The 26,975-nt window shown below is 46.9% G+C and overlaps 1 protein-coding gene across 5 annotated transcripts in view; it reads right to left on the bottom strand.

Annotated features, from left to right (window-relative positions):
- GTPBP1 (GTP binding protein 1) overlaps positions 1-26,551 on the bottom strand; it is a 127,468-nt gene extending 100,917 nt beyond the window's left edge. The window contains exons 1-5 of one of the 5 annotated variants that reach the window (XM_085887087.1): positions 25,920-26,549; positions 22,811-22,922; positions 22,532-22,712; positions 3,886-4,234; positions 2,487-2,610 (exon numbers count right to left, since the gene is read on the bottom strand). In XM_085887087.1, the coding sequence (XP_085743213.1) occupies positions 2,487-2,610; positions 3,886-4,234; positions 22,532-22,712; positions 22,811-22,922; positions 25,920-26,045 (892 nt within the window). In that variant the 5' untranslated portion in view covers positions 26,046-26,549. Of the gene's footprint in view, positions 1-2,486; positions 2,611-3,885; positions 4,235-22,531; positions 22,713-22,810; positions 22,923-25,919 lie in introns of all 5 variants that reach the window. The other 4 variants (XM_085887092.1, XM_085887098.1, XM_085887097.1 and 1 more) reach the window with 4 other exon arrangements.
- Positions 26,552-26,975: the final 424 nt, after the last annotated feature.

Below are 26,975 nucleotides of genomic sequence, written 5' to 3'. Positions count from 1 at the left end.
CTCGGATTTTACGAAAATTACCTACGTTAAGACTGTAGCCGCACCAGAAGGTCCCAAAAGTGAAAACAGAGATCGAACAGAACTTAAGATAGCCTCGTGAGGCAGCATGAGAGGGGATGGAAGCCTCCCCTCGGTGCAATGCATTCCACTCAGACCGAGGATACAAAACATTCAAATTTCAAAACCTTTATGCAACCGAGTGTTAATCAACCTCAGCGACTGTGAAAAGTAAAAACAGAATTTAAATTTAACTTTAAAAAAGTAAACGCATGAGGCCGAGTGGAAGCCAATGGATTTCAGAGGCCAATGGAATCAAATCAGCAATCGCTACCCATGTACAGTACACTACATGCAAACGGCATAAAATGTGATTTTTACAAACTTTATGAAAACAAAGTGTTGACCAACCTCAGTGACTGTGAAAAGTGAAAACAGAATTTAAATTGAACTTTAAAAAAAATTGAAAATCCCTCCTATTGACAGTCAAATGTTAGGGTAATAAATACAAGTTATAAATATCACTAATTTGTTAAAATTTTCAGATTTTGACACTTATTTAGACCATCAGATTCAAATCTCAAATCAGATGTAATATTTCGATTTATGTACTTTAATTCATCTGTGAGAATAGATCGTTTCCAAAGCAAGGTACACTACATGGCCAAAAGTACGCGGACACCCCTTCCAATGAGTGGATTCAGCTATTTAAGCCACACCCATTGCTGACAAGTGTATGAAATCAAGCACACGCCATGGAATCTCCATAGACAAACATTGGCAGTGGAATATGCCATACTGAAGAGCTCAGTGACTTTCAACGTGGCACCATCATAGAATGCCACCTTTCCAACAAGTCAATTCATCAAATTTCTGCTCTGCGAGAGGTGCTCTGGTCAAATGTAAGTGTAGTTATTGTGAAGTGGAAACATCTCGGAGCAACAACAGCTCAGCCGCAAAGTGGTAGGCCACACAAGCTCACAGAACAGGACCGCCGAGTGCTGAAGTGCGCAGTGCAGAAAAATCATCTGTCATCGGTTACAACACTCACGACCGAGTTCAAAACTGACTCTGAAAGCAATGTCAGCACAACCAGTTTGTCGGGAGCTTCATGAAATGTGTTTCCATGGCCGAGCAGCCACGCACAAGCCGAAGATCACCATGCGCAATGTCAAGAGTTGGCTGGAGTGGTGTAAATGTCACCGCCATTGGACTCTAGAGCAGTGGAAATGCATTCTCTGGAGTGATGAATCATGCTTCACCATCTGGCAGTCCAACAGACTAATCTGGGTTTGGCAGATGCCAGGAGAACGCTACCTGCCCAAATGCATAGTGCCAACTGTAAAGTTCGGTGGAGGAGGAATAATGGTCTGTTGCTGTTTTTCATGATTCGGGCTTGGCCCCTTAGTTCCAGAGAATGAAAATTTTAATGCTACAGTATACAATGACATTCCAGATGATTCTGCATTTCCAACTTTGTGGCAACCATTTGGGGAAGGCCCTTTCCCGCTTCAGCATGACAATGCTGAAGATAGACCCCCCCCCCCCCGCCATGTAGAAAGCGAGGTCCATACAGAAATGATTTATTGAGATCAGTATGGAAGAACTTGGCTGGCCTGCACAGAGCCCTGACCTCAACCCCATCGAATACCTTTGGGATGAATTGGAACGCCGACTGCGAGCCAGACCTAAGTCGCCCAACATCAGTGCCCGACCTCACCAATGCTCTTGTGGCTCAATGGAAGCAATTCCCCACAGCAATGTTCCAACATCTAGTAGAAAGCTTTCCCAGAAGAGTGGAGGCTGTTATAGCAGCAAAGGAGGGACCAACTCCATATTAATACCCATGATTTTAGAATGAGATGTTGGACGAGCTGGTGTCCCTATACTTTTGGCCATGTAGTAGATGTTTGAATCGGCCAAAAAAAAAATGCTGATTTAAGACCCCAGCAGCAAGCTGATATAGGGCTGACCAAGGATGACGCCTTTATAAAGGATAATTAAATAAGGCTGTTAATCATCTTCAAAAGGGGTGTTTTAGTTAACTCAAACAAGCAATTCTTCACTCATGCACTTCCTTGGGGTTCCCTTCGTATGCATGCAAAGTTTCAGGCTGCTAGGTTTCATGGTTTTGGAGTTATGGAGGACACACACACACACACAATTATAGATTACATTAATTGTAAACTGTATTATATCGTTGAGCTGATGAAATCTCCCCCTCCACCTTTCAAGCATTACGTTGAAGTCAAAAACAAGGGGATTTGTGCGAGTTGGTCCCAGTATGCATCTATTTTTAAAGACGATAGATAATCTTCAGCAAATCTTAACTTGTACTTTATTTGTATGGAATTTGCAACCTCCTTTCATAATAAATACAAACTATAAAATATGCTGCACATCCATAAACACTTCAATTTCAAACCAACTGAGGAGCAGGGCAGGAACACAAGAACCTTAATGTTCAACTTCGCCATCGATGTACCGACCTTGCAACACATTGGGTGGACACATGTCGATCTTGGTGACCACCACAAATACTGGAACACTGAGTGCAAGGGCAAGTCCCAAATGCTCCTTCGTCATACCCACAATGCCAGCATTGCTCCCAACCTGTGCACAGTACACCACAGCAAGCCAAACAAAGCAAGCAGTTTGTATAAAAGACTGGATCAGCAGCATGGGAGCTGCAGCAATAGCAAACAAGCACAAGAGATTACACTCACATTCTGAAAATCAGGTGACATGCTTCCGAACATCTACACAAGGTACTCCAATGTGCAAGTGTGATCTTAAATTTTACAACATGCGATTATATAGAGTATGTTTCTTTTTCAAGATGGGACATTCAGTACAGCGGGGTGATTCATTTCACTGAGTGTGTAAGTCACAAGTTAATTGAAGGTTTTATTATCTCCGCTAGTGAAGGTGGATGAAACTTGTGCTTTCACCCTTGTCTGTGAGCAGGACATCTCCAATAGTTATGGATGGATTTGGACGAAATTTGTCAGAGAGGTTGGGTGCATGCAAAAGACAAATTGATTGAATTTTGGTAAAGATCTGGATACTGGAATTTTTAAGTGATTCTTCACCATTGATAGATAAGGCCAAAAACGATTTGTAGCACGATATTTCAAAAGTTGGACGGGTTATGACAAAACTTGGTGGAAGAGTTGGGTCGGTAACAAGAATAAGCCATTTAGGTTTTGGTTCAGGTCCGGATCCAGATCCAGCCGAGGGCTACAAAACAAACTGTTCAGCCATTCTAGTATTACCATGGAACACTGAAAAATTACAACACTACAACACTACAACACACACACCTCATTGTTAGGAAAAATAACGAAAGCTTGAACACAACCAAATTGCTCTAATATAGCAATGTTTTACTGTGTTTATTCTGACAACTCTCATTCATCTCACCTCGGCTGGCAGGATAGCTTGGAGGTATGCACGCTCAGCTTTAAGCTGTGTAACCAGGGTTTGAATATTGGCCCACTAATAAAGTCACTCGGGTGTTTCGCACAGAGGACTATACGCAAGTCCATCGGAAGGACATGAAGCCGGATGACCCATCTGGCAGGATTGGTTGGTTGACATTAAAAAATCCCCCAAGTTTATTTCACCAAAGAAGGCAAGTTATCACCAGTACCATGGCCGAATTCCAATCTTCTGTGGCCAATCAAGCATCAGACCAAGCTCGCAGATTCATTAGTTCAAATAAAATAAAATAAATCTTGTGCCAAAAATGTTCCCTGGACGACCACCTACGAGGTGGTGTAAATAATTTTGGCCACTGAAAATATTAGAAGTCGATAATTAATATCACCTGCACTTTAATTTGCCAAGAAAATGAATTAGAAAACAAAACATTCTCGCGACACTAACCATGAGCATGCAGAAATCTGGTAAGTGACCAGTCATGCCAAACACTGTCGTCTTGAGGTATTTCTCATGTCCTGCCAGGTCAATGAATGTTATGACCTTGGAGGATTTTTCACAGATCTCAGTCCAGTCCTGGCCACTGCCGTGTGCATTTGGTTTGTTAACGACATTGCCAAGTCCATCAAAGCCCAGGATGTCGTTGCCAACTGAGCTCGTACGCCCCGATTCCAGTTCATGCTTGTGCCGAAAGAGCTTTTGGCGTGCAACACCCCGCCCATTGTCAAGTTCACCGTGGGTGAGCACACCCAATAGTGTTGACTTGCCTGCATCCACATTTCCCACCACAGCCACCCTGATCAAGATAAAAAGAAAACAACAAAACAAGGTGAACACAAAGTGGTACGCTAAAAAAAATGGAAACTATTTTTATTAATTGTCAGATGCTTAGCAAACACTGTTGTAAAAAGAGGAAAACGCAACATGATGTTAATAAAACTGATGTGACGCTTAGTTGTAATTTTCAAAAAGAAGGCAAGAGATCACATAATTTTGTCCCACAAAGCATCTCAAACCTCGATGTGCCAAGAGAGCATGCTGCGTGACCGACCAAGCAGTTCCTCATGAAAACGTACACATACAGAAACATGACAGAAGTAAATACGACACCATGATTGTTAAATAATTTATTTATTTATTTAACATCTGAAGTACATTTGATCCATTTTAGGACATGCACGAGTATTTGGTAGACTTGCCATTTGCAGATTTCAATGCTTTTACTCTTTCACGCATAGAACTAACGAGTTCCAAAATTTTCTCTTGTGAGATTTCTGCCCAGGCTTCACGCAAACAGGTTCGCAATTCTGCCCATGATGTTGGTTTCCTGGGCTTTTTCCGCACAGCTCGATCCAATATGGCCCAGAAGTGTTCAATGGGATTCATGTCAGGAGACAGACTTGGCCATGGAAGTCGCTTGATCCCATTTCTGTCCTGCCATTCTTTGGTCTTTTTTGCAGTGTGGCATGGAGCTCCATCTTTCATGAACAGAGTTGTTTTGACCATCTGACCAGTAGAGAAGACAGGGAGAAGTCCATCCTCAAGGATAGAAATGTGTGTCGTAGAGTTGATATTGCCAACACACTCCACAAGCTCTGACCAACCAACGCTCCAGATTGCTCCTCACACAGTCACTGAAAAACCACAATGTTTGATAGTTGGCTGCAATCGGTTCAATGAGAACTCTTGACTGGGAAGTCTCCAGACCCATACGCGTCCACTGTCAGGAAATTGAGCAAATTGGGAATCATCTGAAAAAAATGAGTTTGCCAAAATTCCAAGAGTCTGGTGGCCATCTCATCAGCCCACTTCTTTCTCCTTTGAATGTTGGCTGGTCGAAGAAGAGGTTTTTCTCCGAGCTGCTCTCCCATAATAGCCCAGTTGATGAAAGTACCACACGGCAGTTCATGAGCTAAGTTGGACCTCCTCTGCAAAATCTGCTGTCTTGCAATAGGAGTTTTCTCAATGGATCGATTGACAGCTCAAAGACACCTTTCTGAGGGCCCAGATTGACCAGAAAGGGAAGCTGTGGATTCCTTGCCTTCGCTAGTGAATTGTACAATCACCCGATTGACTGTAGAAAGCAGAATACCAAGGTTCTGAGCTATCTGAAGCTGGATGACTCCACCTTCCAAATGTTCAACAATTCGTCCTCTTTGAAAATCGGAAGTTTGTGTGCTCCCTGGGTTCAAGGCAGAGTTAATCGTCTTACAAGACCAAGGAACTCATTTCTGCAAAGAAATTGTTGAATATTCGAACAAATCACCAAGTAAAACTGCGTTATATAGATTAAGTGAATAAATTTAAGGTGTCTATGTACTTCTGTCATGTCTCTGTTCACACATCAAAATTCATCATAGCAGGAATGCTAACACATTGTTACAGCCGTCGGGTCTGCCAGTTGCCCAGTCTGAATACAGACAAATCACGTCAAAGTGGTCATGACTGATGACTGATTTTATCACTCTGAGTCAAATCACAGGCCTGTTTGCCAAGATACTATACTACAATGGAGCCATCGAGCCAGTCGATGCGTAACCCTGATCGGTGCCATGCAACCATTACTCTAATGGTGACTGAGAAAAATTACCTGGCCCAGGCACGGTCCCATCCTGGCGCGATCCACTGAACCCAATATGTCCTTCAACAGACATGTATAATTCTAAAAGCGATCAGCAACACTCAAATTCACAAGAGACCAAGGGAGTGAAAGTGCATTGACCCCTCCCCAAACCTGTACGCACCCTTGACTCAACGAACAAATGAAAACCTCAAGGTCAGTTCAGGTATGGGAGCATGCGCCAGAGCAGCGAGTCGCTGCGTTCACTTTCCGTCGGTACTCAAAGGGCCTCCATCTGGCCATCCCCCAGGCAGATGCCTGGCCCATACCCATCTCCTTGAGATGCCGATCAACCTGCTGAAACCACGAGGCACGTGGTCGGCCCATTGGCCTCCTCCACTCACGAAAATCCCTCGCTGAGAGAATCTGGTGAGCAGAATCAGCGTCAGGAAAACTAGCCACATGTCCATACAGCCACAGCTGACGCTCACGGACTATGCAGGTAACAAATCTCATTTGAAGCTCTCTCTCAGCAACCGCTCGTTTGACACAAAGTCCGACCAGAGATAGCCAAGGATTCTCCGAAGAGACCTGGTACCAAAGGAATTGTCTCCGTCTCAGATCCCTGGTCAGAGTCCAAGTCTCACATACATAGAGCAAGACTGGAGGCACCAAGGACCTGAAGACTCGGACTTCCGTCCTCCCACACAGGTACCGGCAGCGCCACACCCCATGATCCAGTGAATCCATGACTCCCCAGGCCCGACCCAGACGTCCGTTGACCTCCGACTCACAGCCAGCAGAGAGATGAATATCACTGCCAAGGTAAGTGAATCTCCCCACGACCTCAACATCCTCACCGCAAGCAGGTACAGGCAAGATAGCAGCATCCAAAATGGCATTGAAAGCCTGGATGTTAGTTTTGACCCAGGAAACGCGTAATCCCAGCAGCTCCGACTCCTCATTCAGCACCTCAAGAGCCCCCAAAAGGATATCTAAAGTCTCCGCAAAGATGACTACATCATCTGCGAAATCAAGGTCAGAGATTTTCACATTCCCAAATGATGCACCACAGCTTGATCTCTCTGACATCCTCCCCAGAATCCAGTCCATACAAGTGCTGAAAAGTGTGGGGGCCAGTTCACACAACTGACAAACTCCAGTAACAACTGGAAATAAGTCAGAAATAGTACCACCACATCTCACAGCACTCCCAGTACCAGAGTGCAGTTCAGACATCAGATCGATCAGTTTTGGTGGCACCCCAAGAAGACCAAGAATCCTCCAGAGGGCATCCCGATTCACTGAATGAAACGCTTTACAGAGATCAACATAGGCTGCAAGCAGCCCCTGCCAAAACTCTCGTCTGCGTTCGGTGAGGACCCGAAGAGCAAGGATACGGTTAATCGTTGACCTCTTTGGTGTAAAGCCTGACTGCTCTGGATGCTGGTGCTCAAGCAGATGGTGGCGAACCCGATCAAGAATTATCCGAGCAAAGACTTTGCCGGCACTGAGAGCAGCGTCACCCCCTCAATAGTTGTTGCAGTCTTGGCGATCACCTTTCCCTTTCCAGAGAGGGACAACAAGGCCCCTCTTCCAGACAGTTGGGATGATGCCTGTGTTCCAGGCAGAGCACAGAACTGCATGCAACGACATGAGTGCAGCATTTCAACCAGCCGTGAGAAGTTCAGCAGGGATACCACAGATCCATGGAGCTTTACCCCATTTCAACTCGTTCACCACAGCCTGTGTTTCCACAAACGAAGGTGGACCACAGTTGATTGGAAGGTCAGCAACAGTGATTGCAACACCCCTGACGTCCATATCGACAGCTGGTGGATCAGTATGGTACAACTGCTCAAAGTAACCGGCCCAGCGGGCCTTCACTTCGGACTCCTCTGTCAAGAGCCTACCACTCTCTGCTCTAACTGCAGTGCTCCAAGGGATGGGCTTGGATGAACGCAATGCGCGAATTCCCCTGTAAGCAGGACGAGAATCACTTGACCACAGGTGATGCTCGATCCCTCACAGATTCCTCGCACATAGGCCTCCTTGTCCACCCTTAGTGCACATACAGTTTTTCGCCTCAGCTCCCTGAATAGCTCAGCACTGCCATTCAACCTGGCCCTGCGACTATGGTCAATGGTATCCAGTGTCCCTTGAGAGACAAAATTCTTCTTCGCCCTACGGTGAGTTCCAAGACATCCACCGGCAACATCAAGGACGGTGGTCTTGAAGGCACTCCACAACTCTTCAGGACCTCCCAAAGCACCCAGACCTGCCACATTCCCACTCAGATTGTTCGCAAACTCCTCAGCTACCCTCTCATCCTTGAGCTTGCAAACATCCAGCCGAGGCAGGGATGGTACCATTCTCCTTGATTTAAGGTGAAACTTAAGAGTTGCTACAACAAGCCGGTGGTAAGTATTGAGGAACTGAGCACTCCGGTAGACCCTGCAGTTCTGGATCATTCTCCAGCGACCATCAACAAGCACATGGTCAATCTCCTTTGCCACACCGCCAGCATTGGAATCCCAAGTCCAGCGATGAGCTTGTGGGCACTGAAACCATGAATCAGCCACCCTATGTCCATGACTTCTTCTTAAGTCAAGGAACTTAGTGCTATTCAGGTTCACAGTTCCAGACTCATGGGAAGAACACACATCTCATAACCATCCCTATCAGTTCAAGTCGATGCATTGAAATCTCCCAAGACTAGAAGTGTATCTCACCTGGGGCACTAATCAACCACAGACTCGAGCGTGGCAGAGAATGCATCCTTCACGGTGAGATCACTCTCCTCAGTCGGAGCATAAACAGAGACCAAGGAAATGACACCAAAGGAGTGACGAAACCTGTCTCAAAATAAACTCGTTGACCGGTGTAACCTCAGTTATCACTGGAGTCAGCTTATTGGACACAGCTGCAGCAACTCCTTGAGTATGGTAACCATCAGAGCGACCAGACCAATAGGAGGTGTAACGACCTGCCATGATCTCACCGCAATCCGGTCTCCCAACCTCAGAGAGTGCTGCAATACCGATGTCCAAACACGAGCTCAGATGATAACAGACAGGTGATCATCCTCTCTTAGGGATTGTACATTCCAGGCACCCACCCGTAGGGACCGCCTCTAGTTAACCCAAGGAGACCGCCGTCTGGTGGACGACACCTCAGCACCAATCCGACACACTCTCCCGCAATCTGACCCGGGAATGTTACCCCGTGGTTTCCCTTCTATCATCAAAGATTGGGGGTCCCGAAGGCTTTGCCCCAATCCCGTCATCCAGTGAGCTGCCCTGCGAATGGAAGTTGCACAGGAGGTACTCCCACAGAGTGGGTTTTCAGATTTTTTTTTGCTTCGAGAATGCTTTGTGGAATGAAGGGTTTTACAGTGGCCGGGGTGCAAATCCTGCCACCAACCTCCGAATAAGAACTAACCCAACTGCAGGAGGACGTCCACAGACACAGTTGGGCACAAGATAGGGATGGCCGTTGGCTCACAAGGAGCTCCTCCGCCCTTTGACAGGTTTTGTTTTTAATCCTGCTGGGTGTCCATATCCAAACACCCTCCTCACCAGAAAACCTGGTGGGGGAGACTGTTTAGTCACCGACAACCTGACCATGGAACAGGTTAGTACAGGTTTACATGATACCTGTAGCAAGTCACAGATCTGATCTGGCCTGACCTGACAATAACCTCATGGACTGAAGCCTTAAGGCCGCATGCATTACTCAGTGAACAGATGATAGATACAAATAGACAGGACTGAATACCAGAAGCTGCGTTTGGCAGAACACAGCGAGGTACAAAAGGCGACACAACTTCTGTGGAACGTCTCAGGCCGTGACCTGAGCGAGCAGAATGGGCAAGGTTTGCTTGGGTTGGGGCATGGCTGTCAGCTGTGCTGCAAAGTCCATTCTGTGGGGGAACCCCGACGATGAACTTGCACAAGCTCCGTGGCTAAACTCCCTTCCTCATCTCCTAACCCGAACCAGACACGCCTTTTATACCCTCGATCTCCGCCAGATTTTGTGATGCACTTAGCCTTGCTTGGCCACTATTGGTTTGTCACCCAATCTGTGGGTGGGGCTGACCCTCTCTCGACCTATCACCTAGTACTTTTGGCAGGTTTCACTGCTCTGGCAGCTTTCCCGCCCAAACTCGTGCCGACGGTCTATTGGACACTATAAAAGAACACTCAGGAAAGATTACAAATAAGAGAACAATACAAATCATAGAATAGAATAGAAAAAAGGGTATGCGGTTTTAGACACACACTTGAGGGGGAAGTTTACAACAGCTTTATATACTGTTACGAATTCGCGCCCGCCGGCGTGCGATTGGCCGTGTACCTCCAATAGCAACCGCGTCGCCCACCGGACGGACAATTCAGTCGTGACCCTCCTGAAACTATCGCCAGAAACCAGTCACGGGTGGGGGTTTAACCTCACCACAGCCCAGTCCGCATTCTAACCGTGCGAAATAGGGTCACTCGCCGAATATCGAAATACCTAAGTACTCGCGTGGGTAACCTACCGAGGGGCCGTACCTCACCACAGGTTGGCTTGGGACACGAACCGCTTAAGCGGTCCGTTCTGTTCTGCAGCGATAACCGAGCAGGTATTATCGCCGACCTCGACAGATCCGATTCTCTTTACCGGATGTTTAAAACCCAACCAATTATTCCACGATGAAAGATGGCATTTCCAATGGGGGATAGAGGACGCAAGAATGGGATACATTTCACAAGCAAGGACATTTATTATTTACACACACATCACAAGCAAGGCAGTCATGCAATGTACAAGCAAGAAACAAAAGCAATACCACCGAATGATTATTATCTACAGTCACTTATACAGTCGTTACTTAACAGGACACGGCACCACAGCATGCATACAAAAACAAAAGGAAAGACCTCCCCATAGGCAGGGAGGTAGACGGGGTCCGGGGACCTTTTTTACGCAGGACCTGGAGGACCGAACGGGTCCCTCGAGACCGTGGCCGGTTACCTGCACCCTCAAGGTGCCTCGGTGGTCGGCGAGTCGCGACGTCCCGCTCCAACGACCGTCACCGTGGTCGCGCCTGGTTCCGGGCCTCCCACCAACAGGCCGCTCACAGGACCGGGAGCGCAGGAACCAAGCGAGGAAGAAGAAGAAGAACTGGACCACCGGGGAGACAGGGCAGGAGAGACGCATGAACCACGGAGAGAGTGTGAGCCTCGCGTGCGGTCCGCCCTTTATAGCGCGGGGCTCCGCCCTTTGCCCCACCCCGTTTTCGGCTCCACCTTCCTTCGAGAAGATTCTCGAAAAGGGGCGTGCCCTCACTCCAACCGCCTCACGCCATGCATCCACCAATCGGAAGCGAGCTGCCCTGCCCCCTTCCCTTCACACCAGCCTCGGAGAAAAAAAAGGCGGTAAAACCCGCGAGTCGTCGCAGTTCTTTCCTTGGCACCTTTGTTTGATGTTCTCGGACGGTTTCCGACGCGGAAACCGTCATAGCGTGGACCGTGGAGGATGGCGTTCGGAAGCGGCGAAGATGGTGGTGGTTGTTGTGATGGTTATTGTAGCGTGGTTGGCGTTGTGGCGTAGTTGGTGGCGGTTGTTTGTGTGGAGGTTTGTTGCGTGCTTTGGCGTTGTGGCGTACTTGGTGAGGGTTGTTGTTTGCATGGTTCAAAATAACAATAGATAAAGAAAAACGGCTATCTCAGAGTCGCAGCCCGGTGAACACGAAGAATCCCTCTTAACAACGGTGGGGAAAGCTATCTGAGCACTCACTTACTGGCATAGCTAATCTAAGGAACCTTTATGGTGTTCTGCGAATTTCCACAGCCGTAACACTACTCCCTCCCCTTTTTGCAGACTCGTCCCGAGTCGTCGAATTTTCGTGTGCCATCATGTGTAGTTCTCCCCAAGTACGATTTACCTTCGGATCCCTGAGTGCGACATTCAGTGTATTCATGTCCCAAAAAAACTAATAACCTACGGGCTGAGTAACCAACTAAACAAACCCACTCATACAGATGACTTAAATAAATTGCTGGCGCTAAGACTCACATACCGGGGGCGCAAAACACATTTACACTTTAAACCTTAACACCTTAACCTTATAGTTGTACACTACACCATGGCCCAGGATCGATGGACTCTGTGGAGAAAAACAAGTCATAACCACTGCAGGTGACAGGGCATGTGGCCGGCTGCTCATACGCAGTCCAAGGCCTCCCCCTTTTGAAATGAATGCAGTGACCAAAAGCGGTGCACGGGCCGCCAGTGCAATCCCATGTTGCGCCTGCCAACAGGGCAGTCCTTGCAGCTTGCGCGATGATCCTGGCGCACATGGTAATGAACAGGGGGGGGGGAATGCAAAACAGAACGGGGGCTGTTGGGCATGGGGCCAAGGCAAAGGCAGGCAGGCAAGGCATGGCATGGCAAGGCCATTGTAGCAAACAGCCGGCAGATGAAGTGACCGGCACAGGCCTTGAAGCAAAAACAGCCGGCAGACGATCCGACCGGCACAGGCCTTGCAGCAACAGCCAGCAGATGACGTGGCCAGCACAGGCCTCGTAGTAAACACAGCCAGCAGATGAAGTTGGCCAGCCTTTTGCCTTGAAATGGAGGTTGGGGGAGGGAGTGCGGTGGTGCTGGCCACTTGGAGGCGGGCTCGGACCTACCCTACTGCCTCCCTCCCAACCTATCGCCTTTGCCTGTCTCGGTCCATACCCACTCCCTTAATTTGTCAAAAATCAATTTAGCCCCCACTTATTTTTACTTCCCCCACTATAAATCGTCTCCTAACCCCCTTTACTGTCTCTGTCCGGCTAACCTTTCCTGTCTCCTAGCCTACTCCCAACCCCTACGTTCCCTTCCTGGAGGGGAATAAGGGAGAGTGTCGAGGCCCTATGAAGGCGTCCTGTGTCGAGGCCCTATGAAGCCTCAGGATGGCCTCCTCAGAGTTCAGCGATCTTTACCCAAAGTGGGTCCAACGTCCCACAACGAGAGCGAAGGGATGGATGGTGCGGAGGGGTACACTTCCTATCTCCCCGAACCATTTATTCCTTAAACTACCCCGGGGCTTTCAAGAAGCGCCTCTCGCTTAAACTACCAGTTCTAACAACCAAGATTCCCGTCGCCTGTGTTGGTGTCCTCTCAAATTCCGGGCCATGCCTTCCAGTTTTTATTGTGCCTCTCAAGCTCTTGATCATGCAGAGGGTCTCTTATCCAGGAAGGTCGCTTATCCAGGATCGCAAGGATTCTTCATCCCCTTCTTACTCTCCTTACACTCATGCCCCCGCACAATTTTGTGGCTGGGCAGCGTGGCTCCCTTGGCAGGAACTACCCTCTGCCGATTCTCCTACGATGGCACCCCTGGGCACTACACTGCATCCGAGCCTACCAGCTCCCTAAACTGGGGAATGCCCTCCCTGGCAACTCCCCCTCCATGCTCACGTGGCAGGCTGGCGCCCCGGGCTCCTTTCCGAGGGTCGCCCGTGCCCAGTACACTGCCCCCATGGCATATGGCGCCCCGGGCCCCCGCATCATGCGAGCGCACCCGTGCCCACTACACTATCCCGGCCCCCCATGGGCCCTTGGCCTACTAGCCCGGTGCGTGGGGTACCCACTCAGCGATACTCACCGTTCGCAGCCACGCTCCCAGCCCGTACATTCCCACCAACAAAACTACCTCCATTTTGTCAATTTGACTAACCCCCTAACTCACCTTATTCTGACCCCGGGGTCCCTTGGGTGGGAGTCACTCCTCCCCCCAATCACTCATCGCACATTCACTCCATACACACAAGCTCGCTGGCCTCACTCACTCAACAAGTACATTTCCGCTCTTCAACTCACATTCCATCACTGATCACAACATCCCCTAACTACCTCGTGCTCCCTCGTCATCCCTTACACTATAGCACGTTCCATTTAACACTACGTAGCTAAGCTACGTCCCCTCTACACATGCAAAGTCTGTCCATGTCTCCAAATCCTCAAAAATCATTTCCCCTCCTAAATATGACTACAATCCCTCTATCTAATCCATTCCACGGGCCCCATGAGGACTTACCCCTGCCCCCATGAAGCCGGTCTAACTAACACTAACCCTTCCCCCTAACTAGTGGTATTCCTGTGTCCAGGCCAAGGGGGTCTTCCACCCCTTGCCCGGGAATCCTGTTCACCCGAAGCGAGGCTTGCTTTTTTCTTTTTTTTTTAAATACGCAGCATCAGCGCAGCAACTCGCAACCTGCGCTTTTTCCCCGTGGCATCATGGCAGCTGTTCATGCACCTCATCCCTTCTCGGACAGTACCATCCGGCAGGGATTCTCCTCCTGCCGGATTCCAACTATACGTGCAGCCATAACGTCACCCTGCGCATCAAAAACAAACCTCACGTTTCGAGGGGTTCCCCACACGAACACGTGCCCTGCCCGTCGGAGCTTCACACACACGCTCGCGTGAGGAACCCATCCGGTCTGAATCCATTTCCCAGCCTACATTTTGTCCGTTCGCGGGATCGGCTACATCTACCGCGGGCGTTTCCAGACCGGGTTTAACCTGCGTAGCCACGCACGTGGCGCCTCAAGCGCTGCACGGCAGGAACCTCGTGCTCGCCGCCGTGCAAACCCGGCGCAGTCCCCAATACAGCTACGGCCACTACTCGGCCCTTGTCCCTCTGTCGCCGTCTCCATTCCACCCACGTACACCTGCGTGTTCCGACGCTCACACACCATTCCAGACACTCACTCTTGGAGATGCGGCTGCGTGCTCCCTCATGCCCACAGTCATCTCCCTCACGTACAGTGACCTCACACACGCTGTCCCTCTCACACACCGTGCTTCACTCACACAGATCCTTTCATCCACACGCGTGGTTCCACGCACACCACGCGTGCTGAAAAGCACGTATCTCCGCACACTCGCAAACACACACCTGCACAACCACACTGGGGATTCGTGCCACCACGAGGGGTCCCGGGGTCTCCATACCCCCAAGCTGCACGTGCACCTGTCCACAGCACTCGCCCCCTCTAACTCGCTTGATACGACTGAACCCGCCTGGTCGCGATCAGCTTCAAGGGAGCTTAGCGTCTCCCTCCGTTCCCGAAGGAGGCTATCCAGCTGCTCGCACCGGGTCACAACACGTTCTGCTAGCTCGCCCCCATTAATCCTCGCTACGTGTGTGTGTGTGTGTGTGTGTGTGTGTGTGTGTGTGTGTGTGTGTGTGTGTGTGTGTGTGTGTGTGTGTGTGTGTGTGTGTGTGTGTGTGTGTGTGTGTGTGTGTGTGTGTGTGTGTGTGTGTGTGTGTGTGTGTGTGTGTGTTCGTCCTTAACCCCGTCTAATTCACCCTCTATCTCCTGTGTCTCAACTATTATTTCTGCCGTCGTCACCTCGTGGCTCGTCCTACACGTCTCCCGTGTCTCTGGCGATACTTCTATTTCCTTTGTTGTCCCTGTTACTTCCCTCTTTTCCATTCTTATTTGTGTCTCTTTTATTAGGGTTGGTCCTAATTGTTCCTTCATCCGACGAGTGGTGTCGATCAAGTCCTGCACCACCAACATTGCTCCTTGTGGTGATATCACACATCCCACCTTATTGCGCTGTTCCACTTCCTGGCTCCTTTTGAGTCGTTCATCCTCTCGGACCTTTTTGAGTTATTCGTTCTCTTTCCGGAGTTTTTCGATCTCCGTGGACACCAATTTTGCTTTCTCCTCAAATTGGTTAATTTCAAATTCGTACAGTTTTTGTTTTCTCTCCCACTGTTCCTCATGCTTTTCATTCTGTAATCTCATCGTTTCTTTCAATTTGCTCATTTCCTTTTCCCGTTCCGTTCGTTGTTCTTTCTCTATCTCCTCGCATTCCAGCCTCGCCTTTTCTTTCAATTGGTCAACCTCAAATTCATGTTCTTTTTGTTTCCCATCCCACTGTTCCTCTAGTCTCCTTCAATTGACTGATTTCTCCTTCCCGCTTCCTTCCTTGCTCCTTCACTTTCTCCTCGTACTCCAACCTATTTTTTTTTCTTTTGTTGTTCAGTTTCAAATTCATACTCTTTTTGTTTTCTATTCCACTGTCTCTCTTGTTCCTCATTCTGCAATCTCGTTATTTCCTTCAATTGGCTAATTTCCTTCTCCTGTCTCATTCCTTGTTCTTTATTCCACTGTCTTTCTTGTTCCTCATTCTGCAATCTCGTGGTTTCCTTCAGTTGGCTGATTTTCTTTTCCTGTCCCATTCATTCTTCTTTGTGTCTTTTATTCCACTGTATTTCTTGTTCCTCATTCTGCAATCTCGTTATTTTCTTCAATTGGCCGATTTCCTTCTCCTGTCTCATTCGTTCTTCCTTCATTACCCTTTCTTGGTCCTCATTCTTTAATCCGGCCTTCGCTTCCACCTGTTCGATCTGTACAGTGTGGTTCCTTAACGTTTCATTCTCTGCCGTCGTTCTTTCTTCTCTCACCATCCTCAACTCGTTTTGTAATTCCGTCTCTTTGTTTTGGTATTTCTGTAACTCAGAAGCTTTCTCTTCTAATTCTTTTCTCATCTCCGCACACTCTGACCTTGCTTTGGTTTCTAACTGTTTGATCTGTTTAGTGTGGTTCCTTGACGTTTCATTCTCTGCTGTCGTTCTTTCCTCTTTCAACGTCCTCAGCTCATCTTGTAATTCCCTCTCTCTGGTTTTGTGTTCCAGCATCTCAAAAGTTTTTTTCCATTTTTCCTCTCTCTCTTCATCCATTTTCCCTCTCATCTCATTATACTCCAACCTTGCTTCTTCTTTTTGTTGTTCCTTATATTCCTGTTCTCTTTTTACCTTCTCTGCTAGGCTTTTTCTGTCCCGATTGCCTCTTCCTACCTCTCGCTTCAGATGTTCCTCTCCTCTCTCTATCTCCTGCTCCAGGCTTTCTCTGTCCTGATTGCCTTTTTCTACCTCACGTTTTCGTTGTTTCATTTCCAAATAGTGTTCACATTTTTTTCTTTTTGAGCTCGGTTTTCCATTCTGCCTCCAATTGTTTCCAAAGCCCGCCAATGTCCGCCTGCCACGACCACGTGGTTTGAAGCGGTGACTGAAGGCACTCGCCTAGTGTCGCACCGTTCGTTGCGCTAAAAATAGCCGCCCGCTCCGTGCCGCGCCGAGGTGCGATCGCGCCGCCATTGTGAGACTCTGTTTGCCGGCAAAGTCCGTGCTCAGTATATGGGGTTGAGCTCCCCGTGGATTAAAATTACAAAAGGAACCGTCCCAGGCCATGGATTCCACATTATAACACATTCCTAATACCCCCGGCACCCATTCGCCTTGAAAAGCCATCTTATTTCGTGGAATTATTTTTAAATGCCCGTAATTTGGAGGAATGGGGAGGATGCTTCGCACACCCCTGGTCCGATTCCCGTTAATTTAGTTGGAGGCGGGATGGATTTGAATCTCACTCCCAGACACCAGTGTTATGAATTCGCGCCCGCCGGCGTGCGATCGGCCGCATACCTCTAATAGCAACCGCGTCGCCCACCGGACGGACAATTCAGTCGTGACCCTCCTGGAACTATCGCCAGAAACCAGTCACGGGTAGGAGTTTAACCTCACCACAGCCCAGTCCGCACTCTACCCGCGCGAAATAGGGTCACTCGCCGAATATCGAAATACCTAAGTACTCGCGCAGGTAACCTACCGAGGGGCCGTACCTCGCCGCAGGTCGGCTTGGGACACGAACCGCTTAAGCGGTCCGTTCCGTTCTACAGCGATAACCGAACGGGTATTATCGCCGACCTCGACGGATCCGATTCTCTTTACCAGGTGTTTAAAACCCAACCAATTATTCCACGATGCAAGATGGCATTTCCAATGGGGGATAGAGGACGCAACGAACGGGATACATTGCACAAGCAAGGACATTTATTATTTACACACACATCACAAACAAGGCAGTCATGCAATGTACAAGCAAGAAACAAAAGCAATACCACCGAATACGATTATTATCTACAGTCACTTATACAGTCGTTACTTAACAGGACACGGCACCACAGCATGCATACAAAAACAAAAGGAAAGACCTCCCCCTAGGCAGGGAGGGAGACGGGGTCCGGGGACCATTTTTGCGCGGGACCTGGAGGACCGAACGGGTCCTGCGAGACAGTGGCCGGTTACCTGCACCCTCAAGGTGCCTCGCTGGTCGGCGAGTCGCGACGTCCCGCTCCCACGACCGTCAGCGTGGTCGCGCCTGGTTCCGGGCCTCCCACAAACAGGCCGCTCACAGGACCACAGCGAGGAAGAAGAAGAAGAACTGGACCACCGGGGAGACAGGGCAGGAGAGACGCATGAACCACGGAGAGAGTGTGAGCCTCGCATGCGGTCCCGCTCTTTATAGCGCGGGGCTCCGCCCTTCGCCCCACCCCGTTTTCGGCTCCACCTTCCTTCGAAAAGCTTCTCGAAAAGGGGTGTGCCCTCACTCCGACCATCCAGCAATCGGAAGCGAGCTGCCCTGCCCCTTTCCCTTCACACCAGCCTCGGAGAAAAAAGGCGGTAAAACCCACGAGTCGTCGCAGTTCTTTCCTTGGCGCCTTTGTTTGACGTTCTCGGACGGTTTCCGTCGTGGAAACCGTCGTAGCGTGGTCTGTGGAGGATGGCGTTCGAAAGCGGATGTAGTGGTGAAGATGGTGGTTGTTGTTGTGATGGTTATTGTAGCGTGGTTGGCGTTGTGGCGTAGTTGGTGGCGGTTGTTTGTGTGGAGGTTTGTTGCGTGCTTGGCGTTGTGGCATACTTGGTGGCGGTTGTTGTTTGCATGGCTCAAAATAATGATAGATAAAGAAAAACGGCTATCTCAAAGAGTCGCAGCCCAGTGAACACGAAGAATCCCCTCTAAACAACGGTGGGGAAAGCTATCTGAGCACTCACTTACTGGCATAGCTAATCTAAGGAACCTTTATGGTGTTCTGCGAATTTCCACAGCCGTAACAATACATATAACAGCGCATTTTGCACATCGCTCCTTTCCAACTCCATATCCAGGCGATGCACGATGTCATCGCTGGGCACCGAAGGAAGGGAGTACTCAGTTTTCACTCCATTTGTTTTATTTGGTTGTCCGGGCGATATCTCAGGCATCTTTTGAGCTAGGAAACTGAAATTTGGGGCCAAAAGTGAAGATGAACTTTGGCACAAACAGAATTTTTTTGATCAATCAATTAATTGATTAATTACTTAATTATTAGCGATTTATTAATTCCTTATTTATTTTCTTTCTCATTTGGGCAATATCTTGGACACCCTTTAAGCTTGGAAACTGACACTTGGCCATGACGGTGAACAAGCAATTTGGCTATAAAGGGTATTTTTGATTTATTGATTCATCAATTAATTATTCATTTTTCAATGAATTGCTTAATTTTCAAAGAGTTACAGATTCGGATGAAACAGTGGTTGCTTCGGGTTGCTATTCGGCAATTTATCGAGAAATCAATTATTTTACGACTTATTTATTTCAATTCTGAAATAATCACTGAATCAATCAATCATTACACACCGCTCACTCCAAATCAGTCTCCATTTGCTGCATGGCGAGTAAGTATCATTTGTACATATTGACCTCAGAAGTACACCACACCCTCCCAATTCTGTCTCCACATGCTGCATGGCAATGTCACGTGTTGGAGGATTTATTTATTTATTTGGCATGGGGGAGGTGTACTTTGAATGTTAGTTTATATTAAATTTCCCGTTTTCTATTAAATTTCAATTACCTCATGCTTATTCTGAGAACACGAAGAAATGCAGGCAAAACTGATTTGATTCCACACATAATATAATTTGAGGAAATTGTTAGAGATATACACAACACATTTAGGGCTATGAAGTATTTTTATGAATAGTATTTTTGTCATGGAGCTGTTATAACTGGATGTTGAAATTGTAATACATTTTTACTGCCACGGGTCATCCCAATACGAATCCTTGCGGACCTCATCAACCATGTCCGACCAAGTCGATGGCCCCGAGCCAGATCACTTGTCCACCATCACGATACCGTGCTGATGGGACTTCCGAGTCAACCTATGCGTTGCGCCTATTTGGTGTCGCGCGCCTGGTCTCTAACGGCAGAGCGTAGCCAGTGAGGCGCACGACATGGACTTGTTATATGGTGTTGGTTGCCATTCCCGATCAGCCCATAAACGGACTTGCCCAATTGCAACGACGATCACTCCAGATAAAATTCACCCCCAGACCAGAAATATTTAAAACAAATGATGGTACATGGGGAATGGTAACAAAAGAAGCAATAGAGTTATAATGACAACTCAATAAAACCCCTTAACCCTGACGAGTACACACCCATGAAACAATGAACAATGGGAAAAGTCTTTAAATATCCTCTGCCTCATGAGGCCCAATCATTCCAGTAACATCACATCAGTAGATGGCAGTAGACAAAGTTATGCTTGCGGCCAAGTTAGCCACAACAAAATTAAAATAAAATAAAAAGTACGTGGAGGCGGGGCCGAACAGCAGCCATTTTGGAGTCCTGCAAGTGGTGCGGCAGCTCTCACACTGATGTCTTATCGGCAAAGTGGCCCCCTTCCAAAACATATCGAATATCACTGGTTTAGACAGTAGCTAACAATATTGCAGTCACATAACAATCCCTACATCACTGCCTCATTTACACTTCATCAATTATTGCTTCAAGCTTCTACAAACACTCCATTGATTACAACAGTACTTGATTGCTCTTGTCGTGGAGCCACATACTGAGACTACAAAGTTAATACCAGTAAATAAACATCAACTCCTTTCAAACTGCATGTACATCTCCAATCACAGCATTTGTGATTGGTTAGTGTCACTTAATATAAAAAAAAGTATGAAAGACAAATGAAGTTGCAAGAACTCCCTGTAATTATATAGGAGCTTCTTATACTGATGCTGAAATGAAATATAGGAACTTCTAGTACTTTTAGCTGGACAATAGCCGGGAGGCAGTGATGTAGGGATCGCTACGTGATGGAAATACTGTGAGCTACTCTCGAAACCAACATCATCCCAATCTTATTTAAAACATTTTGTAGATTGTAGTTTGTCATCCCTTCATTGCTTTTGTTATTTACCATTAATTTTTTTCTAATTCACTTGTTTGTGTAATTTTTTTGTAATGTTGAATAACAGAATTGTACGGTACTCAGAGGATACCCAATCTTGGGGCAAAAGTGCCAAGAGATCTTAGTCAGCAATGTCAAGTACTGCACATCTTCCTGCACGTCTTACGTAACCATGACGATATCTTGCAGCTCTTTTTTATTGCTCATTTCTCAAAGAACTAGACGGTATTCATAGAATACATACCCCGCACAGTCTTGAGAAGGACTTGGGGTGAGCCAACTTTTTTTTTTTAGGGTGTAATTTTCTTTGATCCAATATGACTGCCAGGCCACATGACCAATGACGTCATCTTTATCAAACCATATTTCCCATGGGTAGTTGATCAATTAATTAAATTTTGCATTGATTGGTTAAGCGGTTTCACTGACAAAGATATATTTCCTGTCTAATTAATGTTACAGGTTAATGTTTTGCTCCTTTTGCACGCAATTTATGAAGAACACATAACAGATATTTTGTATAATATATTTTTTCGTTATTAATCTTATTATTATATTCAGTGGTGTCATCATTATCATGTACCATACCCTATGTAGAGCAGAGGTGCTGCCGAAGCAGCGACTAAGCTACAATCCTAGTCGGGTCACCAATTCAACTCAGGAAGTCAGGACAGGAGTTTGGAATTTGGCCATGGTGCCAGCGATAGCTGGTCTACACTTCGCGAAGAAAGACCTTTAAGGTCCACCAACTAATGCCGGGAGATGGGACGCCCAGTTTAACATCCAACAGAGGGACAGCACACACATTGATAAATCACCGTGCCTACGTAACACTGGGACGAATGTAAAGAGAAAAAAAACCACATGCCATAAAAAGTCAGTTTTGTTGTAATAAAAAAACGCAAACCGAGCATTCGTAAATCAAGGGATACTTGTATTAATATTCCACTTGCTAAGTAATTAATTGCTCATTCAAACTTTTCATGAAATATATTAAATCAATTGCAAGGAAAACTGCTTCATAATCCTTTGTGAGTATACACAATTTTAGTCTTTCGACCAATAAAGTGAGGGTGGGGAAGAAGGGGGACAATCAACATGCTCTCCTCCAAAAGGTGGGAGTGGGACATGTCCCCCCCTCCCCTCATCCCCCACCAATTGATGCCCAAGCTTACGAGTCATGTAAAAAAAAATTAAAAAAAAAATTAAACAATTTTTGCAATCCAAAAATTGCAATAGCAAGCATCAATCTAAAGTTTGTTTCTCAAGATCTAAATTCTACCAAATATTAAGCAAATTTTAGGTAAGAGACGCAACAACAAAAAAACATTTACCACAAAGCCAAATTGCCTCAGGCCCGACCGAGTCCAGCCTCAAATATTTAAATACTGGTTAAAAATAAATAAAAAAAAGCAATTAAATAAAGCCAGATCGGTGCAAAAGTCTTACCGCACTTCCAAAAAATCACTGTCCGGAACTCGACGTCTTATGAAGTACTCGCGAACATGGCCAGCGGCCTCGACCCTTTCTCGTAACAAGACGAGATCAGCATTGCTTTGCTCAGCAAGACTGCGTAGAGTTGCAACTGATGGTGCCATGTCATTCTCATCAAGACCATACTCTGAACCATCTGTAAATCACTTCAAGTAATTAGCATCCAGGAAAAGAAAGCGAGGGTACACACAAGGAAATCATGTTAAATGAGAAAAAGTAGTATAGACAGTTTACCAGAGCCTTGTCCAGCAACATATATGGTCTCACCCTGCCCCTCACACAATCTTTCCCACAACTGCTGTTGCAGTCTATCATATTGCTCAGCAGAAGGACTGACCAATACAAACTGTTGAATGCACAGAAAATTTAACATGAAACCACAGGGATGGTAATATTCATTATATAATAAATATAACAGAGGTTGCCACATTGCTAGAAGGGAACACCAATGTCATTTCGGTGTTACATTGAAAAACAGAAAAGAAAAGATATCAAGGTGAAAAAAACACAGAGAATCACATGACAAATGCTCTACCACGACTATAACCTGACAGTCTATGTTTGTGTTTTGCAGCAGGCGGCAATATATCAATGTGTGCACGCCATCCTTCAGATAGACATTAACATGGGCATATTCTCTGCCAGCATTGATAAGAAGTTTCCATCGTATCTTTTGCGAAGAGTAAGAGTGAAACACTGGGATGACATTTTAGAGCTGGGTCAGGATTCAAACCCAGGATAGACTGCGTAGAGACGAGTATGTGTACGTCTGATGACAACTAATACTACTACTACTGCTACTACTACTTGCATCAGTTATTCTTATGGGGTTGGCCAGGGAATGTTTATGACTCAAGAATTTCTCAAAGCCGGCTGACCAGGCCTGATGTTTGATTACCATACATCATTGTATGTGGTAACTTTCCTTCAATAATTAATACAAACCTATTGAACAGCATTGACGAAGGATCTCAAAGGCAAATTTGCACAACACATTCGATGGGTATTGGCTGACATATCAGTTGAGCAATGTTACTGAGGTTTTCTGTGCATGCTCGGTGATGCATTGTTGAGTGATTGCATTTCTTGAAAAGACATTTATTGCACAGGGTTTTCTTGCATTACTACAAGGAGTTTTCTCACACGTTTGGCTCTTTTCTAAGTATCCTAATGGTGGAGAAAGAAAGCATTTCCGCATTCAAATTAGAATAAAACAGGAATAAATAATCACTACAAAAATGAATGCACACACAAACATTAACACCAACCACCGCTGCCTGTGAATCGCTCAGATGATAGTTTGTAGCAGGGCTGAAATTCGAACGTGAACGACACAGCTCAAAGGCGAGTGTAAACTGTACCAACCTCGAGGCTATTTTTCCAGCCCATCAAATCCTATACTATTGCAGGGTGGGTATATTAGTTACATGAATGGTGCTTCTTATGCAGCCATGAGATCGTTGTTGATATATGGCCCTCTCAGCATACTAAAATACGCCAATTCTGTGTTTGTATCGATGAACATCATATAAATCGAAAATGGCTTGGCTGTTTTGCACCCAGGGAAAGCCGCATTTCCAACCTGGCCACCAAAGCCAGTCGCTGACTGGGAATCCTCCATTGTGCAAAGTCCTTCCTCGACCCACCTGAGCTCCTGACCACATACAAAGCTTTCGTCCACAGTCTGATGAAGTACTGCTCTCTCCTATGGACTGGTGATCCTGCCTCCCATCTTTCTCGGCTTCACGCTGCAGAAGCCAAGGCATTTCGGATCATTAGTATCTCCTGCGGTGAAGCTGAGTCTTTGTGCCTCTCACTTTCTCACCGCAGGAAGGTCGGTGGTTTTTCTGTCTTCTACAGTCTCCTCTCTGGCTTCACCCCCCACTCTGCTCTGTCTTAGATGTCTGCCCCGTCCCCCCCCCCCCGCCCAATATTTCAGCAGGGTGCTCAAGGTCTGCCAGCAACCAACTTTCTGGTAAAACGACGAAAATCACGAATCACTGCTCACCTTCACCCTTTCATTCCTCTTTTTTCCCACCTTTGGAATAAACTCCCACACCCTCTCCAATCCCATTCTTCCGTCCAGGCCTTCAAAACAGTTGTTCACCACCATCACCTCTTATCTTCCCCCATCCAAATCATCGATCTTTTCTACCCCCATTCATCCACCCCAAACCCACCTCCTTCAAATTCCCTGCTTTCCTTCCTGAAAGTCCCAGTTGTGTCCATCTTGTATTCCCCATGTTCTCCGCCCCATCCCTCTCCCTTCCACAGATCTCCTAATGACTCTGTCGAGGCTCATAGGAGAGCTAACACACAACGCATGACGAGAGGCGGGAGAGCGAAGGACAAAACAGTGGGGAACAATGTACACACACAAAAAAATTTTTTAAAGAATCATTTACAAAGAAGCGCAGCAATTACGCAAACTGATGTCATATTTGATGTTCAATACCACAACACAAGTTTCTTAGCAAGGGTGACATTTGGTGGTTTGCCAAGTTGTTCGTCCGTGCTCTGTCCTTTTTAAATGCCGAGTACCAAGCAAGGAAGCAGCATGTGCTGTTTTTAATATCCTTGGCACGACTCGGCTGGGATTGGAACCATCGGAACCACCGACCTCCCAGACTCAGAGCTGACGAGCCAACTATGACGTCATGACACGGAAGAAAACAATTCAAAGGCATTCTGATTACGTCACAATGTTACACGTGTCGGGGGGGGGGGGGAGAGACAGAAACAGACATCATACGGGATTGACGTTTAAAATCTCCCTCCGCTTCGCACGTACTCGGGTTGTTTGATAAATTTGAAACTTCTAAAAATGATTTAATTCGTCTCGAACCCGAAATATCCTTCCACACACATCGAGCCCCAAAAAACGTCGGCAGGAAACACACGGGTCGCTTTCAACGAGAAACATTGCGTAACAAATATCGGGTGTTCCGACGTGTGTGTGTATGTGTGTATGTATGTATGTATGTATGTATGTATGTATGTATGTATGTATGTATGTATGTATGTATGTATGTATGTGCGTGTGTATGTGTGTGCGTGTGTATGTGTGTGTATGTGTGTATGTGTGTGCGTGTGTATGTGTGTGTATGTGTGTGTATGTGTGTATGTGTGTGCGTGTGTATGTGTGTATGTGTGTATGTGTGTATGTGTGTATGTATGTGTGTGTGTATATATGTGTATGTGTATGTGTATGTGTATGTGTATGTGTATGTGTATGTGTATGTGTATGTGTATGTGTATGTGTATGTGTGTGTGTGTGTGCGTGTGTATGTGTATGTGTGTATGTATGTGTATGTGTGTATGTGTGTATGTGTGGTAATTATACCTTGGAAGCAAGGCCGAGGTCCAGCTCACCGTTAACCAACCGTTCAGGCTGTCCGTCCGGAGCGAACAGGTTCGACACGTCGCCGTCGCTTTCTTCCATCATTCCGTCCGATCTCGTCGTCTCCATCCCCGGTATTAGAGGACGAAGAGCCTGACCAGGCCGCAAAACAAGCTTCCTTGGGTGGATGTGAAGCCTCTGAGCGCCAAAACCCCGACGTCCGCAGTTTTCTCGATTTGGCCCTTTTTCTCGTTGTCGCCGCCGAATCGCCGTTCACCGGATCCCTCGTCTCGTCAGGATGTTCGAGGGTTCGACAATTGGTGCTGTCCGCTTCACGGCGCCATGCCGCGCTGGCAGTGACGAGGACACCGGAGGCAACACACAAACACAAACACAAACACAAACACAAACACAAACACAAACACAAACTTCACACACGTAAAACAGCTCGGTAATATGTATACGTCTTATTTAAACGGACGCGACATTCACATTCGACACGGACAAACACAAAACGGATCTCTCTCAAAAAAAAAACTTCCCTGACTGGAAGAGGGCGAGAGGTGGAGGCGGGGATGAGGGTGAGGGTGAAGGAGGAGTGCGATGAAGAAAACGAAAAATAAACCTCCTCCTCCTTCTTCTTCTTCCCCTCTTCCGCTTTCACGGTGTTTCATCATTGTGAACAGCTGATATTAAATAAATAATAGGAACCATCTATTAATCTATTTACTACATACGGAGATAATGCGGAAATTACAAATAATCCTCTCGTCTCCTCCGCCCCCCCCCCTCCATCAGTCCCCAAATCTTTTCTGAATGTAGCAGTCAAAATGTAACATAGTAACATCATTTTAATTGCAGTGTTTGCAATTCAAGTTTTTTAAATACCAACATTGTCAATGACCATCTTAACAATTATTTCTCACCAGCAAATATAACTGGTCGCTTGGCTGATGAGGGCAGATAGGACGTGCGGGGAAGTGAGGCCTTACTCGTTACCACATGTCGCTTTACACTCTGGGAGGGAGATGTGGGGGGTATGGGGTCGTGGGAGGGGGG

This window comes from Eptatretus burgeri, chromosome 1, assembly GCF_056783735.1.
Source record: "Eptatretus burgeri isolate ZD-2024b chromosome 1, Ebu_testis_v1, whole genome shotgun sequence".
Taxonomy (NCBI): Eukaryota; Metazoa; Chordata; class Myxini; order Myxiniformes; family Myxinidae; genus Eptatretus; species Eptatretus burgeri.
Note: the sequence above shows the minus strand (reverse complement) of the source record. Positions and strands in the feature narration are given on the sequence as shown.